Source organism: Hyaena hyaena, unplaced genomic scaffold (assembly GCF_003009895.1).
Source record: "Hyaena hyaena isolate Hyena2069 unplaced genomic scaffold, ASM300989v1 scaffold_118, whole genome shotgun sequence".
Taxonomy (NCBI): domain Eukaryota; kingdom Metazoa; phylum Chordata; class Mammalia; order Carnivora; family Hyaenidae; genus Hyaena; species Hyaena hyaena.
In genome coordinates, this window is record NW_024080751.1 from 1,105,641 (window position 1) to 1,130,690 (window position 25,050).

The 25,050-nt window shown below is 52.7% G+C and overlaps 1 protein-coding gene and 1 long non-coding RNA gene across 3 annotated transcripts; one reads left to right on the top strand and one right to left on the bottom strand.

Moving 5' to 3' along the window:
- Nucleotides 1-784: 784 nt before the first annotated feature.
- LOC120234939 lies at nucleotides 785-7,348 on the bottom strand. The gene is made up of 4 exons (XR_005529243.1): nucleotides 7,292-7,348; nucleotides 3,588-3,786; nucleotides 1,378-1,521; nucleotides 785-917 (listed from the first exon to the last, which is right to left on the bottom strand). It is a non-coding gene; the product is annotated as an uncharacterized LOC120234939 (long non-coding RNA).
- On the top strand, nucleotides 7,184-24,858 carry TCFL5 (transcription factor like 5). Of its 2 annotated transcripts, none has more exons than XM_039236976.1 (6): nucleotides 7,184-7,860; nucleotides 8,889-9,075; nucleotides 9,793-9,955; nucleotides 11,312-11,558; nucleotides 14,009-14,150; nucleotides 24,098-24,858. In XM_039236976.1, the coding sequence occupies exons 1-6, from the start codon at nucleotides 7,184-7,186 to the stop codon at nucleotides 24,218-24,220; spliced, it is 1,539 nt and encodes a 512-aa protein (XP_039092907.1). In that variant the 3' UTR covers nucleotides 24,221-24,858. The 2 variants fall into 2 exon arrangements, with proteins under 2 accessions (XP_039092907.1, XP_039092908.1); XM_039236977.1 differs by having other exon boundaries at nucleotides 11,315-11,558.
- Nucleotides 24,859-25,050: the final 192 nt, after the last annotated feature.

The window sequence follows — 25,050 nt, forward strand, 5'->3', positions numbered from 1 at the left end:
GGCCTCTCTGAGCCCACTCTCGCTTCCGTTTCTCGCAAGTTCAAAGCAGTTGCCGAGGACTTTTCTCCGGTTTGTCTTTCCTTCTGTGTCTGTGCATGTGTGTGTCTGATGAGTCAATACTTTGATAGCGGAGAAATCTTTTGGCAAGCAGAGGGAAACTCATTTTGCTCACTGTCGCATTTCTTTGTCTTATAAATCTACAGAACAATATTTCTTCAATAAATATTTAAACTCTAAATTAAATATTTAACAGTTAAATTTCGCCTGGGTGGCTCAGTCGGCAGAACATCCAACTCGGTTGAGCGTCTGACTCTTGATTGCGGTTCAAGTCATGATCTCGAGGTTTGTGCGATCGAGCCGCGCGTAGGGCTCTGCACTGGCATCAAGGAGCCTGCTTGGGATTCTCTCTCTGCCCCTCCCCTGTCCATGTACTCTCTCTCTAGATACATAGCAAAACAAACCTAAAAAAAATAAATTTCCAAATACTTAGCTATCGAAGTAATACAAAGATAATAAAATCCTCCTAAGCGGCTAATTAAAATCATATCTATAACAAAGGTTTATCAGATTCTCTCAGGACTCGTGTACCGTAAGGAGGAAACAAAGCTCGAAAATCACAGCGACACCGCGACGCTCCGCGAACAGCTTCCTGACTGCCAGTGCCGTGAGCGTAACCCACTTCTTTTTTTTTTAATGAATAAACTTTATTTATGGACAGTGAAATTTGAATTTCATATACTTTTTACATGTATGAAATATTATTCTTTTATTTTTTTTCCTAACATTTAAAAACATAAAAACCTTTCTTTGCTCACGGTCCTTCACGGACAGTAGGCTGGATTGGGGCTGAGGGCTGTGCTCGCCAACTCCTGATGTAGCAAGTGCGCTGTCACACATGTAGCGAGTGCACAAATGTTCTGCAATATATTAACGTTCCAGTTGTTAGCCGTCCAGGTCACCTTCAGTCACTCTACGCAACGTTCTCAACGGTTCACATCTGTCCCTCTGTGCAAACCGCGCTCCAGCCTATCAACCCCCGGCTGGCGCACCCAGGGCTCCCCAACCCCCTCACCCGCTCTCTCAGTAGCGGCCATGCCACCGGCCACTTCGGGGTTCCTCCCAGCGCGCTGGCAGCTCTTTCTCATCTTGTGCCAACCCTGCCCCAACATCAGGGCCTCGGGGTTCTTCAGAGCTTTGTCCTACACCACCTACCCCATGGTCCAGCGCTATGGAATGACAATTGTACAATTTGTAACTCCAGCCTAAGACCTTATTTCTGAGCTCCAAATGCAAATCTATAATCACCTGCCGGATTCCCATTTGGAATCTGTAGGAATCCCAAACTAAAATATCCGAAATGGAAATTCTGATCCTTACCCCACGGTCTGCTCTTCCCATTTCTTCCCTAGTTGAGTATGTGGCACCCTGAGTGGCTCCAGACAGAAACCAAGGCAGAGCATAACCCACTTCTTCATGATCTCTCCTCACGTGGGTCATCCCGGGCACAGCTCTGCCAGAGGACTGTGAAGACAGAGGTACAGGACAGACAGACAGACAGGCATCAGGGAGGCTGCTCATGGCACCTGAGCGCTGGGTGACACTGTGGGCAGGCTGGGGTCTGCGCCCCGCAGACCATATTCCCTTAACTGGGGATATGCTGGGGGGTCATCCTGCTCCCCCAGCATGGCCCCCAGCACGGCCCCCAAGCCTGCTCACCGTCACCTTTTAAACCATGCATTTCAGGGGCGCCTGGGTAGCTTAGTCGGTTAGGCGTCCGACTTTCGCTTAGGTCATGATCTCGCGGTTCGTGGGTTCGAGCCCCGCGTCGGGCTCTGTGCTGACTGTCAGCTCGGAGCCTGGAGCCTGTTTCAGTCTGTGACTCCCTCTCTCTCTGACCCTCCCCTGCTCACGCTGTCTCTCTCTCTCTCCTAGAAATAAATAAAACATTAAAAAAAAAAAAAAGAATATTTTAAACCATGCATTTCAGGGGCGCCTGGGTGGCTTAGTCGGTTAGGTGTCTGACTTCAGCTCAGGTCATGATCTCGTGGTCTGTGGGTTCGAGCCCCGCGTCGGGCTCTGTGCTGACAGCTCAGAGCCTGGAGCTGCTTCAGATTCTGTGTCTCCCTCTCTCTCTGACCCTCCCCTTCTCACGCTGTCTCTCTCTCTTTCTCTTCTTTATTTAGAAATAAATAAAACATTAAAAAAAAAAACAAGAAGAAACATTGGGGCACCTGGGTGACTCTGTCGGTTAAGTGTTCGACTTCAGCTCAGGTCATGATCTCGTGGTCTGTGGGTTCGAGCCCCGTGTCGGGCTCTGTGCTGACAGCTCAGAGCTGGGAGCTGCTTCAGATTCTGTGTCTCCCTCTCTCTGTCCCTCCCCCACTTGCACTCTGTCTCTCTCTCTCAAAAACAAATAAATGTTTAAAAAATGTTTTTAAATAACAAAAATAAACCATACACTCTAAACAAAGACAACGGCAGAGTCGTGCCCCCACCTACTGCCACCCTGAAAACACACCCACCCCAGGAGGAGACAGTCGCTCCTCCGCCTGGTGAAGAAGTTCAAGTTCGGTCTTCTCTGCCCGCCCACACGTCCACCCGCAGCTCGGGGATGAGGTCAGCTACTCTCAACACACTTGATGTTGGACAAGAAGGCCAAGCGGGCAGAAGAAAACAAAAAGTGTGTGATTACTAAGCACACACATATGTATCCCCGAAGCAGGAAGGGACATAGCCGCTGTGGTGGTCACCTCCGCAGCTGGCCACGTGGCCATAACCAGGGTCTATCGGCTTCTTCGCCACCCGGTCCACGCTCCCCTGGCCCTGGAGCGGCACCTGAGCCGGCAGAGACCCCCTGCCTGGTGGGCGCCTCAAAGCGCCCTTCCTTCCAGCCTGAGTTATTGGCACGATCCAGCAGGAAGTGGATTGTGGCGGTTTTGTCGATCCGATCATGGGACTCGGGGGGCACGGAGAGGTGGCCCCGGGAATCCCCCGCGTTCCAGGCGTGCTCTCCCAACCCTCACGGACACGTAGCAGCGTCACCGCCCCTTGTGAGGAGGCCGGACCACCCCGGCCAGGACAGTCTCCCTCCTTTGCCTGTTCATCCACTGGCGTGGAGGGTCCGAAGTGACTAGGTGCCATCCCCGCCGACAGCCTGCGAGGCCAGCACCGTATCCTCTGGAGGAAGCTCTCTTCCCCTTCAACTGACCCTCCTAGAACCAGAGGTGGCAGCAAAGATTCAGCTGGCGGATCAGCAGAGGTAAGAGTGACAGGAGCCACCCCATCCCCGCCGTGATTCCCAGACCCACGAATCTCGGCTGCGGAGAAAGAGCATCATAAACTAGTAGCTGACTCAGGGCACGTGCTGCGCCCGGAGAGGCAGTGCCCCGGCCGTGCGGGGTGCTCCGGCCACCCGGCTGGCGCTGTGAGGGAGCCTTCCACAGGCCGTCAAGTACATCTCTCGGAGCCACCCAAATCCAGCACTCCGACGCCAACCGCTGGCGAGGGCGCGGGGCACCAGGAGCACTCGCGCGTTGCTGGTGGGAGCGCAGCGCGGGGGCTTCTTACAAATACAAACATGCTCTCACCATACGATCCACAACCGTGCTCCTTGGCGTTTTCCCAAAGAAGGAGAAAAGCGGCACACAGTGTTTACGGCAGCTTTATTCTCAGTCGCCCAAACTCGGCAGCAACCAAGATGCCCTCGGTGGGTGACGGACACAAAGCTGTGGACCACCCAGGCAGCAGAACACTATTCGGGGCTAGACAGACGTGAGCTGCCAGGCCCTGGGAACACATGGAGGAAACTGAGTTGCATGTTACTAAGAGAAAGAAGCCAATCAGAAAAGGCTACACACTGCATGATTCCAACTACATGACATTCCAGGAAAAGCAAAATCATGGAAATAGAAAGATCAGCAGCTTCTCGAGGTGGAGGGAAGAGCGGGAGGGATGAATAGGCAGAGCACAGAGGATTTTTAGGGACAATACCCAGTATGATACCCAACATACGTGTCCTATACGTGTTTTGCTAAGTTTATACCTCAGCATAGTTTGAGTGGTTGTAAACGTATTGCATTTCCCCTCAGGGTACACACACCCACTGCTGGTGAGGAAGAAGTGAGGTGTTAGGTTGTCCCTCCTTTCTGTGACCTTGCTGAAGCCAGTGGTTAGCTTTCTTACAGGCTCCACAGGATTTTCTACATAGATCATATTGTCTGCAGAGAAGGACAATGCACTTTTTTTTTAATGTTTATTTATTATTGACACAGAAAAAAACACAGCATGAGTGGGGGAGGGACAGAGAGAGGGAGACACAGAATCCGAAGCAGGCTCCAGGCTCTGAGCTGTCAGCACAGAGCCCGATGCGGGAATCGAACCCACGAACCGTGAGGTCATGACCTGAGCCGAGTCGGAAACTCAACTGATTGAGCCCCCCAGGCGCCCCAGCACTTCTTTTGTCTTGATATGAAGGTCTTTTCTTCTTCTTGTCGTATTGCACTGAGTAGGGCCTCCAGTATGATGTCGAATAGAAGGAGTGATGGTGGAGACCTTTGCCCTCCTCCTAACCCCGGGAAAACATCCGGTCTTGTGCTGGTAAGTATGATGCTCGCTGTGGTGGTTTCATCGACGTCCTTGATCGGGTTGAGGGAGTTCCCTTCCATTCGTGGTTTGCAGTTTTTCTCCAAAACGGATATTAGATTTGTCAAACACTTTCTTTTTTCTTGTTGCATTTTTGAGTTCATCATAGTTTTTTTCTTTTTCGGTCTTTTTTTTTTTTAAGTTTATATATTTTGAGAGAGAGACAGCACTCATGCAAGCAGGGAAGAGAGAGAGAATCCCAAGCAGGTTTTGCGCAGTCAGCACAGAGCCCGATGTGGGGGCTCAAACCCTGAACCGTGAGATCATGACCTGAGCTAAAGTCGGATGCTTAACCCACTGAGCCACCCAGGTGCCCTATATGCTGGCTGATTTTCAAACGTGAACAAAATTTGTGTTAGTAGAACAATATCCACTTAGGTATGATGTATGATTCTTTTTTAAAGATCTTGTTAAGGGCGCCTGGGTGGCTCAGTCAGTTAAGTGTCCGACTTCGGCTCAGGTCATGATCTTGCGGTTCGTGGGTTCGAGCCCCGCGTCGGGCTCTGTGCTGACAGCTCGGAGCCTGGAGCCTGTTTCAGATTCTGTTTCTCCCTCTCTCATCCTATCCCGCTCACACTGTCTTGTCTCTCTCTCTCAAAAAAACAACAGAAAAACATTAAAAAATAAACTTGAAGGACTTTAAAAAAATAAAGATCTTGTTGGATTCAATTTGCTAAGATTCTATTAAGAATTTTTGCACATTTGTTCATGCAGATATTGCTCTGTGGTTTTATATTCTGGTGACGTCTTTATCTGGTTTTGATATCAAATCACGCTGGTTTCGCAGAATGTATGTTTGTGTAACCGTTTCACATTCGGCACTTATTCTCGTGAAGCCTGGCTCACACGGAGCGTGTGCTTTTGGTTTTCAATGTCGGGTCCACAGCCACTAAGCTGACTCTATGACCCACGTGGGTCTTCCCCCAGAGGAGCACCACGTGTACCGTGCTGCCTCCGCGAGTCCTTTCTTCAGGGCTCAAATTTTATTTTCTTGCATGTTTGGGGCAGAGGCCTGCTATGTGCTCCCAGGGGCCGTGGCTGGAGACCTCGTCCCGCCCGGCACGCCAGGCTGTGCTGGGGTTCTCGGGTGGGGGTCACAGCTCTGGGGGGGCTGCCCCAGGGGGCGCGCAGGGCCACTGGGAGCCACACCGACTTGAGAGAAGCACGTTTGCTTCAGTCTTCACGTTTTATTTACAACGCAAGCTGCAGTGACGGAAACGTCATTCCCACGCTTCACCTCCAACCAGAAGAGGGCCCGAGAGCTGCTGTCTGCAGAGCCCGCCCGAAAGAAAACCAAAAATGCCTGGTAGGTGCCAGCGGCCGTTATTCCCAGTAAGTGAAAAACGCCGCCGGATATACGCTTGGCTTCGCTTCCTCAACGCGCAGCGCTCTGGGGCTGCCGTTCCCTGCGGTCCGTCCAGCAGCAGCGCAGCCTGGACGGGCCTGAGAAAGCGGGTCTGAGTTACGATCCGCTTTTTTTTTTTTTTTTTTTTTTTTAATTTCTAGGCGAGAGAGAGACAGTGTGAGCAGGGGAGGGGCAGGGAGAGAGGGGGACACAGACTCCGAAACAGGCTCCGGGCTCCGGGCTGTCAGCACAGAGCCCGACGCGGGGCTCGAACCCTCGAACCGCGAGATCATGACCTGAGCCGAAGTCGGACGCCTAACCGACTGAGCCCCCCAGGCGCCCCACGATCCGCTTTTTAACAAGGTCCCGGTGGCCCCGGGCACATCATGGCCCGTGCTGGCGCCACGCCGGGGGTCCTCTCAAAGCTTGGCCCACGCAGTTCCATGTACTTAGTGGCTTTATAACTTCGCTCTTTAAATTGCGTATCTCAACCCCCTGTGACTAAGCTCTGTCTGGTGTGGAAAGACGTGCTCTCGCTTGCTTTGGTTTTTCCCCAAACGATTACGCTGCTGTCCTGGGTCTTTTATTGCGGGGCCACCGCTTCCGTCCTGGGGACGTTTTACGCCGGAGAAGAGCCTTACACCACGTGCACGGTAAGATGCCGCACGTGCTCACGGAAAAGCGGGGCAGAGGCGCGCTGCGCGCCGGGGGCCCCGCTGCCTCGGGCTGGGGCGCGGCGCCCGGGGACCCGCCCCCCCCCCCCCGGGCTGCAGGCCGCCGCGCCACCCCGGGACCCGCGCAGCGGTCTCACCTGCGAACTGCTGGCCCCGCCCTCCCCGTCCTCTGCATCGCTCCGCCCCCGACCTGCGCGCGCAGCCCACCACCGCGGCTCCCGCCCGCCCATCCACACACCTGCGCGCGCAACTCCCGTGGCAGAGCCGCAGTCCTCTCCGCCGTCGGGGGCGGGGCGCGACGCGGCGCGGAGGGCAGGCGGCCAGGCGGTTGGCGGGGGCGGGGTCCAGGGGCGGGGCCGCGGCGCAGGGGGTGGAGTTTCCGTTGCGGGGCGGGGCGGGGCGGCGCAGGCGCGCTGCAGGCCCAGCGGTTTCCCGTCCCCCCCCCTCCCTCAACGTCGCCCGGCGACGCCGCGCCGGCCGGGTGCCCGCCGGCCCCCCCGCGCGCCCCGCCGTTGGCGCCGGCATGTCGGGCCCCGGGCCGCGGGAGCCGCCGCAGGCGGGCGGGCCGGCGGGCCCCGAGGGCGCGGACGCGGCGCCGGGCGAGGCGGGGCTGAGCTTCACGACCACCGACCTGAGCCTGGTGGAGATGACGGAGGTGGAGTACACGCAGCTGCAGCACATCCTCTACTCGCACATGGAGGCGGCGGCGGGCGACGGCGAGGTCGACGCGCGCCTCAGCTCGGCTTTTCTGGCCGCCGCGGCGCCGGGGGGCGCGGCGACGGCGGCGAGCGGCTTCGCGGCGGCGGGGGGCGCGGCGGCGGCGGGGGGCGCGGCGCCCGTGTACCCCGTGCTGTGCCCGCCCGCGCTGGCCGACGGCGGCTTCGCGGGCGCCGCGCCCTGCCTGGGCCACGTCGACTTCCAGGAGCTGCGCATGATGCTGCTGAGCGAGGCGGGCGCCCCGGCCGCCGCCCCCGCCCCCGCCGAGAAGACGCCGGGCGCCGACGGCCCCGGCCCGGGCGCGCCGCGGCCCAAGGCGCCCGACGGCGGCAGCGGCAAGGAGAACGCGGAGGGCGCGACCGAGGCGCGGGCCAAGTCGGCCGTGCGCGTCCGCCTGGAGGACCGCTTCAACAGCATCCCCGCCGAGCCGCCTTCCGCCCCGCGCGGCGCGGAGCCCCCCGAGCCCGGCGTGGCGCTCAACAAGTGGGTGTCAGCCCGGGGCGGCCGGGCGCGGGGAGGGTGTCTGCGTGCACAGGGGGCCGCCGGGCTCCGCCAGGCTGCGGACCCGGAGGCCCAGTGCGGAGGCCGAGGTCTCAGTCTGGATGCACATGCGGGCCCCTGACCGGGAGGCCGCCAGCCTGGCTGTGACTGGCGTCTGTGTGGCTGTATCTGGGCGGAGACCAGGTGATCCCGTACAAAGGCCACCGCCCCACTGCAGCTTGCGTTTCATAGGGATCAGGTCCAGCTGGGTCTGGGCGTAGGCGAAGTCGGCCTCGTAGAAAGCCCCCAGCCTTTTCGCAGCTGGCATCTTAACAGCGGGCAGAGTTCGGTGGGTCTGAGGCCGACTCGCAAGGTTCTGTGCCCTGTGCAGGTGCCAGTGAGCAAACACTTGTGACTACTGAGTCCATGCGCCAGAGCGTGAGCTTCCGTGGTGAGCACTGTGTGCACGCGCAGTGTCCAGTTGAGACAGGCGTGCAGATGCATCCGAGCTTTTGCACCAAATTGTCCGCCTACATGTTAGGAGAGGCATGTTTCCTCTCCGTTGGCTCAGGGTAGCTGTGTCTCCGATGTGGCACAGACGCGGCCTGGAAGGAAAGTGTCTTGTCGACGCCGTCTGAGGCCCTGACCACAGAACGCAGCTTCCCCCGCAGTCAGCCCGCCAGCCCTGCCTGGGGCCAACTCCCGCTCTGGCGCCCCCTCAGGTCCCTAGCCTGGGGTGGTCCCCGTTCGCCCTCAGCCGTCAGAGTTTGGAGAATGGCCAAAAAAGAGCAAGAGAGATTGGTGTCAAGTGACATGCAGCCTCCTGATCCTCCACGAGAAAGAAGTTTAAGCTTGTGCACGCAACACCAGTTGGTAATTGTTCTCTAGAGGCTTCCGTGCTGAGGGGCGTGCGTTCACCCTAACGGGCAAGCTTTCTAGAAAAGGCAGTGCTAACTCTGCAGCGTGACGGGGATTGCACCGCTGACGGACACTTCCCGCCACAGTCTTCATGTGTTTTTTTGTCTCAGCAGTTTGGTAACGCTTATCCGACATCCGTCCGAATTAATGAACGTTCCTCTTCATCAGCAGCAAAACAAATGCACTACATTAGTGAAAAATAAAACTGCCGCCGCGGCCACGGCCCTGCAGTTCACATACCCCGTGTTCACAGCGAACACATGCTCCGCTGGCGCTGCCTCGAGCCTTTCACAGACGCAGGTACTGGAATGATCCGCCCTGTTTGCTCTTTGTAGCGAATGGGTTTGATCTGAGCTCATTCGATCTGAAGGATTGGTTTCTCTTTCACTGAGCTTAATGTTCCCTGACACCAAGAGTGTTTCTGGGGCGCCTGGGTGGCTCAGTCGGTTAAGTGTCCGACTTCAGTTCAGGTCATGATCTCGTGCTCTGTGGGTTCAAGTCCCGTGTCCGGCTCTGTGCTGACGGCTCAGAGCCTGGAGTCTGCTATCTCCCTCTCTCTTTGCCCCTCCCTGCTTGTGCTCATTCTCTTCGTCTCCCAGAAATAAACAAACATTAAAAAAAAAATTTAAAAAGAGGGTGCCTCAGTGCCTCAGTCCGTTGAGCGTCGGACTTCGGCTCAGGTCATGATCTCACAGTTTGGGGGTTCGAGCCCTGCATCAGGCTCTGTGCTGACAGCTTGAGCCTGCTTCAGATTATGCATCTCCCTCTCTGCCCCTCCCCTCCTCATGCTCTGTCTATCAAAACTAAATAAAAACCAAGAAAATGTAAAAAGAACAACATAAAAAAAGTTAAGAGTGGTTATGTGGTCAGAGAATGTGTAACCCCCTCAGTGTATGTATAGTCACTCAGAGTGTGTGACGTCTTTGACATGATTTCTGTGGAAGCGCATGTGACTTGTGTGGCGTATCGGGGACTGGGTCGCGTGCTGATCAAGTTCCTGTGGCTTCATTTTTCCAGAGCTCTAGTAACCCATGTTCTATACTCGAAGCTGCCAAGCATCAGGATATTGGATTGCCTAGAGCATTTTCTTTCTGTTACCAGCAGGAGATTGAGTCCACTAAACAGGCTTTGGGCAGCAGAAACAAAGCTTTCCCTGAGCAGGTTTGGATTAAAGTAGGAGGTAAGCGGAGAAGGGAGGGCGCGGCCCTGGTGTCGTTTTGGTGGGGGGGGGAGGGGCGGGGAGGGGAGGTTTGTAAACATGAGATGGCCTTGGAAGTGAACTTCCGTGTGGGGGACTTTTCTTCACTTTGAACTTTCTTTTGAATTTCAAACATTTATATTTAGTATGGAAACGGAGTTTGGGGGCTGCTCTTTCTTCCCAGTGACTCTTGTAAATGGAAGAACAATAGACATGTAAACTTTCCGTTTCCTTCAAGTTGCTGAAAGCAGTTAATAGTGTTTTATTTTTTTCTTATTTTATATCTCGTGAGTGAGGCGGGAGTCTGAAATCTTCTAAAAGCGCTAGGAGACCATATGCAGGGGGGTAAAGGTTTGAGTTGGGAACAAGAGGCCGTAAGGTGATTCAGAAAGTTTGAGGAATGAAGTGCCGAAGGCAGACTTGGCTCATCTCGAGGAAGCTTGCAGCCCCTCTCTCCCTGGGAACCAACTGTTTTTTGACTCACTGGACAAGGTAACCCCAAGGTTTTCCGGAGCCGACGAAGGCAAGGGGCTGCCAAAGTGGGCAGTTCTGGTTTGGAGGCTCCGTGCGGAAGCGCATGTTAACCATTGGCAGAGTTTGAGGTTACTAGTCAGACCGTGTGCTGACTGCTCAGCCTCAGGAGCAAAGCACTCCCAACACTATGAGCCCCCCGCCGGCTCCCCCACTCTGAAAGATGTGGTAGCGCCTCCTATGCCACAGATGTGATTGGCCTTGACCTGGCACCGCGGGAGCGTGTCCCCTGCACGCGCAGCTAGGTGCCCCTTGCCCTCATGGGATGAGATGTGCCATATTCAGAGTCAAAGCTAAGAGGTGGTTACCCATTGTGCGGGCAGACTCACCTGTGAGGTGAGGGCGCATTTAACTGTAGGCCACCTGGGTTTTGTCTTCTGAGCACTGTGGTTAGAGTATATCTGCTGTCACGCTAGAATAATACCATAAAACAAAATCTTTTGGAGGAAAAAGACCTTTCTTCATCCTGAACATGAGAAAACCCCAGCAACTTCTTGGTTTCTCCGTTCACAGACGGTAGTTAACACCTGATGATTAACAGGGGACTTTGACAAGGTTGTGTTGATTCCGTAGTACTCGGAGTGTCCTCGTTTACTTATAGAACTTATGTTCAGGTTTGTGGTTTGAACCTTGGAGCCTTGTGTACAAGTTCTTGGGAGTGGGCGCAGCTCTTCCTGTGCAGTTCTGTGTCCCTGGCCTGTCGGTGTATGTGTGTCTGGAGCTGAAAATCAAAGGTGTTCAGCATTAACGGTGAGAAGTTCAGTAAAATAAAAAATTAAAATACCACTTTTTTCTTCTTTTGCAAAGAAGAATCGCTATGTAAGCAAGCAATAAATAAGAGGAATCGGAGTAGAATTCGTCAGCTGGACGCAAACGTGGAACGAAGAGCCCTTGGAGAGATTCAGAACGTGGGCGAAGGTTCCGCCACTGCACAGGGCGCTTGGCCACCCGCGGAGTCCTCGCAGGCCAGCCTCGGGGAGCAGAGCCAGAGCGGGCCCCAGGGAGGAAGGTCGCAGCGCAGGGAGAGGCACAACCGCATGGAAAGAGACAGAAGGTAACGCGTGTGGTTGCTCGTCGGCACGCAGGTTTATTCCGGTTTTGAGCAGCAGTGGGCAGGTTATTGATGAGACCACAGTTTTGTCATTTTCATGACATGTTTAAAGTGGAGAGAGGTTGGCTGGGGTGAATGTTGACTTGGTTTTGCTAGGTGGATCAGGGTCCCCAGGACCACCCTCCAGGTTTGGCGATTCTTTAGGACCTAGGGCTTTGACTTATTACAGAGAAAGGAACCTGGAAAATTACCAAAGGCGCCTTGGGGTGGGGATGGGCATCCAGAGAGCTAGGTGCAGGCTCCCAGTGCCCCCTCCCAGGGGACTCCCAGGTGCACTCAGCAACCCCAGCACCGGCTGTTCCCGCTGGGGAAGCTCACGAGGGACCCAGTCCCCGAGATGTTCTTGGCGGGCAGGTCATGGAGGCTCCTGCCTGGCGAGCAGCCAGTCCCAGGCCCCCAGAAGGAGAGCCGGTGCACAGCATAGACCATGTTTGCACACACGTTGTGGGCACAGGGAACCCCTTCTAACTAATGATGCTGGGAACCCCTGGAATCTGAGTGCCCGATGCCATCAGGGCCCTGCCTTGTGGGTGGGCTGCCAGGGGACGGCCAGGGTAAGGGGTTAGAACTGTGACTTCAGTCGTTTTATCTGCAGGTTTTATTTAGAATTTGCAATTTTTTTTTGAATGTTTATTTCTGAGAGAGACAGAGTGCGAGCGGGGGAGGGGCAGAGAGATGGAGACATAATCTGAAGCAGGTTCCAGGCTCCAAGCTGTCAGTACAGAGCTTGATGTGGGGCTGGAACTCACGAACTCTTGAGATGATGATCTGAGCCGAAGGTGGACGCTTAACTGACTGAGCCACCCAGGCGCTGCAAATCTGCAATTTTATGTAGAATCAAAAGGTGGCTATGTTTTTCTTTATCACTGTTATCATTATCAGAGGTTTTACTTGATGTTTCCCTAATCTAATTAACATAGTCATTCATTGAGAACTTTGTACCAGTTTCCTTTTTACAGAATGGGGCAAGGCAGACATTCAACGGTGAAGGGCAAGTGTTGACCCAAAGCGATTTGTTTCTTTTTAAGGGGATATGTTGAAGCTAGCTGGCCAGCTAGATCTCTTTCTTACGCAGGTGCACTCACACTGGCACACACGCACTCACAACTCCACTTGAAGCACTGTGGGACCAGGGACATGTGAACCAGAAAGGACTTTTTTCCTACTCTGACATTTATCACATAAACATTTATTTGACACCTACTGTGTGAAAATCCTTCTATTATATGTTGACAGTGGAGGTTAGATTCTTACTCTGCCTTTTCCTAGTTTAACAGCCTGCAGTTGGATCACTTCTGTCATCTGAGTTTCTCGTCTGTAAAGCAGAGCTGGTTATGCACGGATTGGAGACAGAACGAAAAACGTGTGTGCGTCATGTGTCTGCCTCTGTCTAGAAGTTAGCATCTCGTAAATGCCAGCTGTCACATTTACCTCATGAGATTGCTACGTCAGACTCTGTGTGTCCATTTGGGAAGATGGGCGACGAGGGCTGTAGAAGGTGGGAATCGGAGAGAGTTAGAAATGGCCCAGATCAAGAGACCACTCGTGATGTGAATGATCTCTAAGAAATAAATGATCTCTAAATTGCTGGGTTTCGGGACATTACTAGGCTAATCGTGTGTGATCCTTTTTTTTTTTTTTTTTTTTTNTATTATCATCACACCCACTTTACAGATGAGGACACTGAGGCTCATCAGAGTGCTTTATTCACTTAGTCAAGATTACACATCCAGAAGCCAGGGGTTGAATTCAGGCACTATGGTGCCAGATTATGCTTTTATTTTATTTTTTTTTATTTTTATTTTTTTAATTGATTTCTGGGAGAGAGAGATACAGCGTGAGCAGGGGAGGGTCAGAGAGAGAGGGAGTCACAGACTCTGAAACAGCCTCCAGGCTCTGAGCTGGCAGTCAGCACAGAGCCCGACGCGGGGCTCGAACCCACGAACCGCGAGATCATGACCTAAGTGAAAGCCGGACGCTTAACCGACTAAGCCACCCAGGCGCCCCGCTTTTTGTGTGTGTGTGTGTGTGTGTGATCCTTTTGAACCAAGGCCCCTTGCCGATCACAGCTGTGACCCCGAGCTGTGGGTGAGTCCCTCAGCACAAGGAGAGCCGTCCACCCAGAAAAAACACACAAAATTTTGCTTCCAGTTTCGGGGGTTTGGGTCCATGCTTGGTCTGGAGACTGGAACCTGGCCCTGGCCCCTGACCCATGAGAAGTCCGCGGAGAAGCCTGCAGCAGGACGGGCCTGTGGAGAAGGGCCATGTGGTCGTGGCGGAGAGTGATGCTGAGCACTTGGTGGCCGAGCCATGAGCAACACAGTCAGACATTTGCTTTACTGCTTGGTATTGTGTCCACTTCTCTGTGTGATCACTTTGGATTTTGACCATAGGCGCAGAATCCGCATTTGCTGTGATGAGTTGAATCTTCTGGTCCCGTTCTGCAATGCCGAGACAGATAAGGCCACCACGCTGCAGTGGACCACAGCATTCCTCAAGTACATTCAGGAGCGACACGGGGATTCTCTTAAGAAGGTCAGTGTGCGGGGCGGGTAGATTTTCAGAATTTCATAAACCTACCTGTGATCTTATTTATGCTGTTTTCCCTGAGACAGCCCAGGCTGCTCTTTGCTGGAATACAGGGTCAGGTACTGAGTTCGCTGTGAACAAAACTCTGCTTGATAATGATGTTAATTCTTTGTATATTGAAATAATCCTCACAGCCTGGTCTGTTCACAGACGTGCAGAGTATAAGTGACTGAGTAGCAGTTGTCAGATCATAGATTGAGCACCTGCTCTCTGCAGTGGACTGTATGGGGCTCAAAGAGGTGTCAGAGACCTGTGAGATGTGACATTTTTTACCCTCTGAAAACTTGGTGACGGGATGAAGCAAGAATAGTTAAGGGAGAAAGAGAGGCAGATAAGTGTTAAATAAGTGTCTGGAATCCACACGCATTCAGAAGGCAGACGAGAGAGACTCTTCGGTGGGCCGGGGACTGGGGGCGACTTGGGGGCTTCGGGGGCCGTGCCCCTGGCTCCTTGTTGCCGCCAGCACTGCCTCGACCCTGCCTGTTCAAGTCCCAGGGGCAATTCCAGCAAGTGAGCGTGGCGCCAGGTAGGACCGAACACGTGTGAGTGGGGGTCCAGCCACCCCTTCCCTGGGGGTTCACGTGGGGGAATGGAGGCGTCACAGTATTGGCTTCCGTGCTCTGCCCTGGGGGTGTCTCGGCTCCAGGTCCCTGCCTCAGAATGCTGTTCAGGGGTGTGGCGGCGAGGCCTCAGTCAGGCAAGCCTGGCACCCCCACTCTGCTCCTTGTCCAAGCCGTCGTGTGGTTGCTGCCATGGGCGGGCTCTCCCGTCAGGGACTGAGCTGAGGTGGCGCAGAAACGGGGAAGCCTTTTAGAAAAAGCCTCCCGTGTCTAGATCCTGGAGGGGCCTGGAGCCACAGGCGGTTTCCTCTTTCCCTCCCGTTTCCACGCGGCATTTACGTGCTGTGAGCCCCGGCCTTTCGTTGCCAGCTGAGTGCGTTCTAAAGCAGAGTTTGTGCCCTGTGGCTTCTAGTCGGATCACTGAGGGTTGTTTCTAACGCACTTACTCTTTGACAGTATTTGTTGGAGATAAGAGTGTTAATTTTATTTATTTATTTATTTATTTTTAAATTTTTTTTTTTTAATGTTTTTATTTATTTCTAGGAGAGAGAGAGAGACAGCTTGAGCAGGGGAGGGTCAGAGAGAGAGGGAGTCACAGACTGAAACAGGCTCCAGGCTCTGAGCTGGCAGTCAGCACAGAGCCCGACGCGGGGCTCGAACCCACGAACCGCGAGATCATGACCTAAGCGAAAGTCGGACGCTTAACCGACTAAGCCACCCAGGTGCCCCAAGAGTGTTAATTTTAATAACATAAGGCTTTTGTGTATTTTTTTCACTAAATTTCTTCCTGAATTCCAGTTAGTAAACACACAGTGTGATATTAGTTTGAGGAGTACGTACAGTGATTTACCAGTTCCGTGCGTCCCCGGGCGCTCACCGTGCCAGGGGCCCTCCTTCACCCCCGTCACCTGTTTCCCCCATTCTCCCACCCACCTCCCCTCTGGTGACCAGCGGTGTGATGTGATCTCTGTAGTTAAGAGTCTGGTTCTCGGTTTGTCTTTTTTTTCCCTTTGCTCATTTGTTTTGTTTCTTAAATTCCACACATGAGTGAAATCATTAGTATTTGTTTTTCTCTGATTGACTTATTTCACTTAGTTTTATATTCTAGCTCCATCCATGTTGTTGCCAGTGGCAAGATTCTTTTTGATGGCTGAGTAATATTCCGGTGTGTGTGTGTGTGTCTGTGTGTGTCTGTGTGTGTATGTATACATATGCCGCACCTTCTTTATCCATTCTTTAGTCAGTGGACATTTGAGCTCCTTCCATAGTTGGCTTGTTGTCAGTAGCGGTGCTGTAAACATTGGGGTGAATGTTTATAGCATTCTTGTCGCCTTTGGGCAGATACACGGTAGTGGGATTGCTGGGTCGGAGGGCGGTTCTATTTTTAACTTCTCGAGGAACCTCCACACGTTTTCCAGAGCGGCTGCAGCAGTTTGCGTTCCCACCAGCCGTGTGGGAGGGTTCCCTTTTCTCCGCATCCTCGCCAATACGTTATTTACTGAGTTGTGAATCTTAGCCATTCTGACAGGTGTGAGGTGGTGTCTCCTTGTGGTTTTGATTGCGTTTCCCTGGTGATGAGTGATGCTGAGCGTCATGTGTCTGTTGGCCATTTGTGTGTTTTCTTTGGAGAAAAGCTTACACATACACATATATGTGTACACGTATATACGTATGTACTTACAATTATTTATTTATTTAGAGAGTACACGCACACGTGTGAGTTGGGGAGAGGCAGAGAGACGGAGAGAGAGAGAATCCAACGCAGGCTCCGTGTTCAGTGCAGAGCCCAATGCAGGGCTCGATCTCACAAAGTGTGAGATCATGACCTGAGCCAAAATTGAGTCAGACACTTAACCCACTGAGCCACCCATTAGCCCCAAGCTTTTATATATTTAAAAATAATGTCTGGGGCACCTGGGTGGCTTAGTCGGTTAAGCGTCCGACTTTCGCTTAGGTCATGATCTCGCGGTTCGTGGGTTCAGGCCCCGCGTCGGGCTCTGTGCTGACTGCCAGCTCAGAGCCTGGAGCCTGTTTTCAGAGTCTGTGACTCCCTCTCTCTCTGACCCTCCCCTGCTCACGCTGTCTCTCTCTCTCTCCTAGAAATAAATTTAAAAATATTAAAAAAATAATAATGTCAGTGTTTGGTTCTGTGTACTTGTTAGTAGTGAATCATTCTTGTAATTTATGCAGATATACTGAAGGTGCTTACGACAACAACAAAAAATTAGCTAGCCGTCTTTGTATACGCCCGAAGATTCAATCAGTTAAAACTTACAGGTCTTCTGTTTTACATTTCATATGCATCGTGCTTCCTGGGTGTTTCTGAAACGTATTTACATTGATCGTGTAGATCGTTTCTGGGTCAGATTCTGGGGCCAGTCCCGAAATGGGCTGCAGTGACGTCAGGTAGCCCTTTGTGGGGATTAGCACACAGCTCCCCAAACAGGGTCTGTGGCCATTTCACTAACCCTCAGTAACTGGCCTCTCTTACTTACATATTTCTGTTCTTACAGATGAAATACATGAGAGTCTTAAATGATTTTCCTGAATTGTTCTAGTGCACATCTCGTTCCATGGGCCACTCTACCCAGTCTTGTTCAAGATGCTGGGGGTCGCCCTTCGCTTAAGACCAAGAGTGCGCGGGGCGAGCAGATGAGGCCCGCCGTGTCCGCCCTGTGGCTGGGAGAGCTGCTCTGCAGAAGGGCTGTCGGGGTCTGGAAGGTTTTAGGCGGTGGTGGCATGTCAACCTTAAGAACAAAATAGCCAGCGGTTTTACCAGCAAAGAGAGTTTATTAGGGAACAGCAGAGGAATTGGAAGCAGGACTCGCAAGCCTCAGTGACCACGGGCAGGTCCGCAGAGGCAGGGAGGCTGCTTTCTCAGGTTTTGGGGGGAACCTGGGACGGGTTGTTTTGGACGGAAGCTTGCTGGAGAGGAGGGGGATGGGGAGTTAGGGTCTGTGGTGGTTTCCGGCTTGAGCAGGCGTGGCCGGTGCGGTGTGGCTGGGGCGGGGAGGTGTGGGCACGGCGGCCTCCCTTGCCGAGGTCCATCTTGCTGGTTTGCCGGCTGGCTGCGGCCCCCAGGCCCCGTGGCTCCGTCTCCAGGGAGGCGTCCCGGCTCATCCCCACAGGGGCACCATCTGATTGACGATGTGTACGGGGCCCACCTCGGGTGAGCCGGGAGGGCTCTGGCTGTGTGGCTGCGGGGTGGAGGGCAGCGTCCAGCATCCCATCCAGATGTGCTGGGGTCTCAGTCAGGGCCCAGGAGGCAGCAGGCCGCGTCCGGGAGGTGAGGCTGGGCCTGCCCGGGGCGCTGCCAGCAAATACCTGGTTCACTTGATGCTATTTCTTTTTTTTTCTTCTTTAAATTGATTTCACTTCCAGTGTAGTTAACGTACCATGTCATATCAGTTTCAGGCCACTTTGTGGTGGTTTTCTAATGAACACTACAGCGCAGTGAGCTCCTCTGCGCCATCACTAGGGTCCACGGTTACTGTATTTACTGCACACGCTCACCTACTTGCCCAGTTTCAAAGACACTTAGAGGCATCGTGTCTCTTCACTCATAAATATTTCTGCGCCTCCTAGAAAGTTCTCCAGTGTAACCCCTGTGCCTCACGAAGTGGATGGCGATTCTGTCATCTAATGGTCCATGTTGACATTTCCCTAGAATGTTTCAGAAATGACTTTTGTAGCCGTTTTTTTTCCTCCAAACCAGTGCCCAGCCATGGATTATGTATTGCATATAGTTCTGTTTTTTTGTTTTTAATTTTTTTTAATGTTTTTTTATTTATTTCTAGGAGAGAGGGAGAGACAGCGTGAGCAGGGGAAGGTCAGAGAGAGATGGAGTCACAGACTCTGAAACAGGCTCTAGGCTCTGAGCTGTCAGCACAGAGCCCGACGCGGGGCTCAAACCCACGAACCGCGAGATCATGACCTAAGCGAAAGTTGGACGCCTAACCGACTAAGCCACCCAGGCACCCCTATAATTTTGTTTTTAAGTCTCTTTAAGCTGCAGCGACTCTGCCCCAGCTCACATTTATTTATTACGACCTTGAGATTTGGGGACAATGAGGTCAAGTGTCTGTGGAATTCTGAATTTAGATCACTCACTTTATATGGGGAATTTTGATAGAATTTCAAACTTAGAGAGGAATGACAAGATTCGTAGACTCACACCCACCAGGCTCACAGAGTCACCAGTTGGTTACATTTTAACGCATTCGCTCTGTCATGCTTGGTCTCTCTCATCACATACTTTCCTGCACTGTTTATTTTTTTATTTTTATTTTTTGTAATATTTTTTTAATTTATTTCTAGGAGAGAGAGAGAGACAGCGCGAGCAGGGGAGGGTCAGAGAGAGAGGGAGTCACAGACTGAAACAGGCTCCAGGCTCTGAGCTGGCAGTCAGCACAGAGCCCGACGCGGGGCCCGAACCCACGAACCGCGAGATCATGACCTAAGTGAAAGTCGGACGCTTAACCGACTAAGCCACCCAGGCGCCCCTTTCCTGCACTGTTTAATAATCGTGGGTGACTCAGTACTTCCGTGTGTGTTTGGAGGAGTAAGTGCCTCACTCACACAACCAGGGCGCGGTGCTCAGAATCCGGAAATGGAACTCTGGTAGAAAACCGTCGTCCAGCTCGGGGGTAACCAGTGGATTTGCCTGTCGTCCCGATAATATCCTCTGCAGCTTCCCCACTGGGTATAAGGACCGTGAACCTCAGCCCATCCACGGGCAGCCCCTCCGCCTGCACCTCCCGCCTCCTCACAGCTCCCCCCTGCCCCCCGCAGCACCAGCACTTGGTGCTGTAGCAATTCCTGCCCTCACGTCCACCAGCCTCTGACTGCTTGGCCTCTGTGTAACCCGTGACTGGCGCCCGAGTTAGTCCGTGGCCCCGGGGGTGACGGACTGACGGACTCCCCGGGTGGTATGCAGTGTCCCCTGGTCCCATATTGAGTAGTGTCCCCCCCACCTGCGTACAAACCCCTCCTTCACCCTCTCCAGACAGGAACGTGCCCCCTCTTTGGGTTTGAAGGCGAGGAGGTTCGCCTGGTTTGGTGGCTGGGCCCTGGTGGCCCTATTGCAGCTCTGTCCCCGCTCTGCTCCTTCGTCACTCTGAGCCTGGGTGTCTGTGCCCGAGTCTCCATGAGCTGTGGGTGTCCCGGCTTCCGGCTCATTACTCTGCTCTGTTGGTGTTGTGGGGACAGGCAGTCAGTGGGAATGTTTTTTCTTTTTTTATCTTTTTGAGAAAGAGGGGGCGTAAGTGAGCAAGGCACACAGAAAGAGACGGAGACAGAGACAGAGAGAGAAGCAGAGGTCACCCAATTCAGGACTCCAGCTCACAAACTGTGAGGTTGTGACCTGAGCCAGTCAGGTGCTTAACTGAGCCGCCCAGGCGCCTGATAATGTTTTTCTCTATCATGATTTGCTTTTATGTCAGTTATTTCAAAAGCTTACCTTTTGTGTATCTTTTTTTAAAGTTTTATTTTTTCTGCCATATTGAGTTAAAAGTGTTTGGTTTTTTGCCTTTTTTTTTTTTTTAACTCCGCAGTCTCTGGCTACTTTATTTATTTTTTTTTTCCGTGGCTATATTTTTATTCTTAAACAGTTTGGCCATAAGTTGGTATAGTGACATAGGCAATTTTTTTTTCTTTTTTTTTTACAAATAGTTTATTGTCAAATTAGTTTCCACATAATACTCAATGCTCATCCCCACAAGTGCCCTCCTCCAGGCTACTTTATTTTTTAAAAGTTTCGTTTATTTTGAGAGTGGCAGAGTGAGTGAGGGACGGGCAGAAAGAGAGGGAGACTGAGAATCCCAAGCAGACTCGCTGCTGCCAGTGCAGAGCCTGACGCGAGGCTCAAACCCACAAAATGTGACGTCATGACCTGAGACAGCATGAGCAGGGGAGGGGCAGAGAGAGGGGGAGACACAGAATCCGAAGCAGCTCCAGTTCAGGCTCCGAACTGTCAACCCAGAGCCCTAACTGAGGCTCAAACTCACAAACCACGAGATCATGACCTGAGTCAAAGTCAGCTGCTTGACCCACTGAGGCACCCAGGCATCTCTGTTTTTCACATTTTTAAGTTAATGTTGTCATCAGTGAAGATGGTCTGTGTAAAGAAACTGTTTCTGAACGCTTGTCGAGCCTTCCATTGGGATCTCTTCTGTCGTCGATTTTTAAAAGTTCCGTATTTATTTGGAAAGAATGTGTTCTCCGTGTGGTGGACTCTGTTAGGTTGAGACTGTTCGTGGCAATTCAGACTTTGCCCTCCTGCTCTGGCGTCGGGCACACGCATCCCAGGCAGGCGTCCGGCGCGCCCCCGTGCAGCTTCCTGGTGTGGCTTCCCGATGCGCACTTGGACTTGGGACTGTGTGCGGTTCCTCCTAAGAAATACGCTTTGTGTTTTTACATTTATTTGTATTGATGTGATCTCTATGCCCAACATGGGGCTCAAACTCATAACCCCAAGGTCAAGAGTCACTTGCTCTTCCTTACTGAGCCAGCCAGGTGCCCCAGGAAATGCACTTCTTACATTTGGCCTTCTGGTATTCGCAGACTCCGGCCAGACATCGTCTCAGGGTGTCTTGATTAGTTGTAAGACCCCCTGGAAACTCCGCCGTTTCACTTAGGTTTTGTCGGAGTAGATGCTGATTGAGGGGAAAGCGGTGGTTACTCACCAGCCCCTGGCCTGCAGGGAGGCCCAGCGATTGCAGCTGCCCCAGGACCCGGAGCCGGGACCCCGCGAGCATCCAGACCACACTGGCTTGCCTGCTGCCACACAAACGCCCGGCACGAAGGGGGACCCAGCACTTCCTTGCGGCGTGGACACTGTTCAGGAAATCTCTGGAGTGTATTCTTATATCGGAAATGATTGTTTCCTTCTTTGTGACTTTAATTATTTCCCAAGGGAAATCCTGCCTTCTCGATACAGCCAGGTATTGCATGTGTGGGCTTCTGGGCGTCAGGACGTAGGAAACTGTCAAAATGTGGTGCATCTTAAATTGCATTGAGGCCCTAAAACCTGGTAAAGTTTGGGAAGGTGATTAGAGGTATGTACAGGCCTAGCTGCTGAGTGAGGGTAGTCGTTACAGAGAGCAGGTGGCCCTGGTCGATGCCACGCTGAAGGTGGACAGGTGGTGTGCCTCAGCCATTCCAGATGGTTCAGAAGTTAAACTCGTTCAGCAGGGTACTTCTTCCCTCTCAGGACATGAATTAAATACAAACCCACTACAGCCTAGCAACAGAAAAACCGAATACAAATCAAAAACAAAGGCTTTGAGTACCTTTTTCCAAAAAAGATAAACAAGTGGCCAACAAGCACATGAAGAGATGCTCAACAGCTCTGATCATCAGGGAATGCAGATCAAAACCGTGTGCAGGTACCACTTCCGACCCGTTAGATGTGTCTGTCACAGAAGAGCAGGTGCTCACACAGGGTGCGGAACTGGAACCTGGGGCTGCTGGTGGGAATGATAAATGGCGCGGCTGCCACAGGCGGTGGTTGGACAGTGTCTCAGAAAGCTAGCCCGAGAACCACTGCGCGACCCGGCAGCCCCACGCAGGGGTGTGCACCCAAAAGAATTAAAAGCAGGGACCCAGAGGGGCCCCTGCATGTGAACGTTCACAACAGCACTGGTCTCAGAGGCCGGGCTGTGGAAGCGGTCCACGTGCCTGGCCACACAGCGTGTGAACCGACGGCGGCGTTGATTCGGCCGTAAGCGGGAGAGGCCCTGACAGCAGCCACAGCCCAGGCAGGCCTCGCCGCGATGCTGAGCGACCTGAGCCAGTCACAGGGGACACACGCTCCGTGGACCCACTCCTGCGTGGCCTCTGGAGCTGTCCCGTTTGTAGCGACAAAAAATGGGACGGTGGGCGGGGGCTGGGAGAGGGTGAGAGTCATGTTTGGTGGGGACAGAGTGACCGTGTGGGGAGACGAAAAGTGGTGTCACACGACTTTGTAAAGGTAGTTAATGCCGCTGGATAAAACCACATACGGTGGTTAAAACAGAAAATGTCACGTTATATATTTTTTACCATAACAGAACCTTTAAGCCTAGATTCAACTGCATAAGAATGCTTTGCTTAAAGAAAAAAATGTGTGGAAGTGTGGCCGTGCACAAACACGGAGAGAACAGAACACCGCGCTGCTATGTTCCTGTGCTCCGCTTCAGGGCCAGGGCCGCCCCGTCTGTGCTCCCCTCCTTCTGCCCTTGCGGGACTGTTTGATTTTAAAGCCGTTGCAGACCTAATGTTGCATTCACCAGGGCTTCTCTGAAAAGAACGGTCCTGTGTGCGAGCACAACCACACCCACCTCCCCATCAGGTCACAGCTGTCTCTGTGCAGCGGACACATGCTGGGTCCAGGGGGACGTCTGGCCAGTGGCTCTGAACCGTCTTTCAGTTCGCGGGGCCTCCCCTCTGTCTCCCTGCCCTTTATTTCTTGATGAGGACGGAATACTTCGTCCCGTGGGATGTCCGCTCTCCTCGTGCAGACGCACGATCCCCCGTCCCCATAGCCTGACGAGATCCGGCGTCTGCACCCGTCGCCGTTAGTGAGCTTAGGGCTGGCGCTGTGCTTGGGACGGCCAGCCCGACCCCGCCACCAAAGCCGCGGCCTCGAAAGGTTCCTAGAGGCAGAGCGGCGTGAGCAAGGGCCGAGGGTCTTCGTGTTCCCGGTGCCAAGGTAGCCCCTGGCTCCAGGCCTGCCGCAAGCACTTGGCAGTATGCGTGGGGGCAGCCATGGGTACAGTGTTTGCTGGGGCGGGGGGGAGGTGGAAAGTTCTGGAGGTGGAGGGTAGACAGGGCTCTGCAACACTGAGCATCCTTGATGCGGCTGATTGAACACAGACGCGTGGCTAGAGGGGTGAAGCGTATTCTACAATAAACAGTCTGTAAGTTCGGCTGTTGGTTTTAAATAGGCGGCTTTGTGCTCTAATCAGGCATTCTGAGAATCTATTAGAAAGTTAAAAATACATGTGTATGTAACTGAGAAAAATGTTTGAACCCTTGTTTTTATCCTATACACCCCCTTACAAGATACGACATGAATTTGTAGATGATACCTGAGCTTATGTATCTTGAAGTAGTTTAACTCATGATTTCAACCTTCTGTGTTTAATTTTCTATTTTTAGAGGTTTATTCATTGTAAGTACTCTCTACGCCCCACCACGGGGCTCGAACTCACTCACAACCCTGAGGTTGAGAGCCGCACACGTTACACTGACCGAGCTGGCCAGATGCTTCCCCCAACACACAGCCTTTTGTGTCATGAAGATAGTTTGCGTGTCTGTAAATTCAGTGCATTAACGGTCATTTCTCAACTTCAGGAATTTGAGAGTGTGTTTTGCGGTAAAACTGGCCGAAGGCTCAAGCTGACCAGACCAGACTCCTTGGTGGCGCGTCCCGCACAGGAGAGCCTACAGAGCAGCCCGGCCATGGACGTCAAGTGACCGGCACGGACCTTGAGCTCCCGCAGTGGCGGCTGCTGCCCGGGGCCCCCAAGCGTCTCTGCAGCCCAGGAGCCTGGCAGTTTGACTCCGGGGGGCGCGGGTCGAGTTGATGGGCCTCCGGTGGGGACGTTAAAGGGCGCTTTGTAGAGGTGTTTGTCTAGAACAGAGTACTCCTGGCCGTCTGTGTCCTCTTAGACCATTTGGGGATGAAGACATGTTGCCAAGTCACAAGAAACTTCAATTATCTGCCTGATTCCATCATGTTTTTTTAACATGATAACTTTGAAAATTAACATCATTTGTAATTTCTTTAGTCTTAAAAGGTATATTGCTTTTTACTTATTTTATTTACATTTTAAATGTGCCCGCTTAGCAACTGGAACAAGTTAAGTTGTTCTTAGTTAGAAGTAGTTTGGAGATTTCACGGTTTCTCCCTCCCCTTGTACCGCTGCCAGTCACGCACGACCGGGTTGTGAAATGTGCATTTCCAACCTTCCCACTGGCCGTTTTCCAGACTCCCTTTGAAGCCATTTTTGTCCATACATGAAATATTGTCACAGTGGATTACTCAGCGCGCCCTCATTTCCATATTGAGAGTCCTTACTTTCTGTGTAATAAACTCTAGTGTTTGGAACCGAGTTTTTCAAATGAGTGGCTTTATTTATCACAACAGGTAATAGCAGTAGACTTTGGCGCAGTACAAAGTCACCTTCAATAAATACTGTTAATTGGAGACAGGTAAAAGTTTGTACACCAAATAAGCGGGAAAATCAGACTAGACCGTGTGCAGCGGGGATGCTGTACGTGAACTTCTTTATTTGTTACACTGT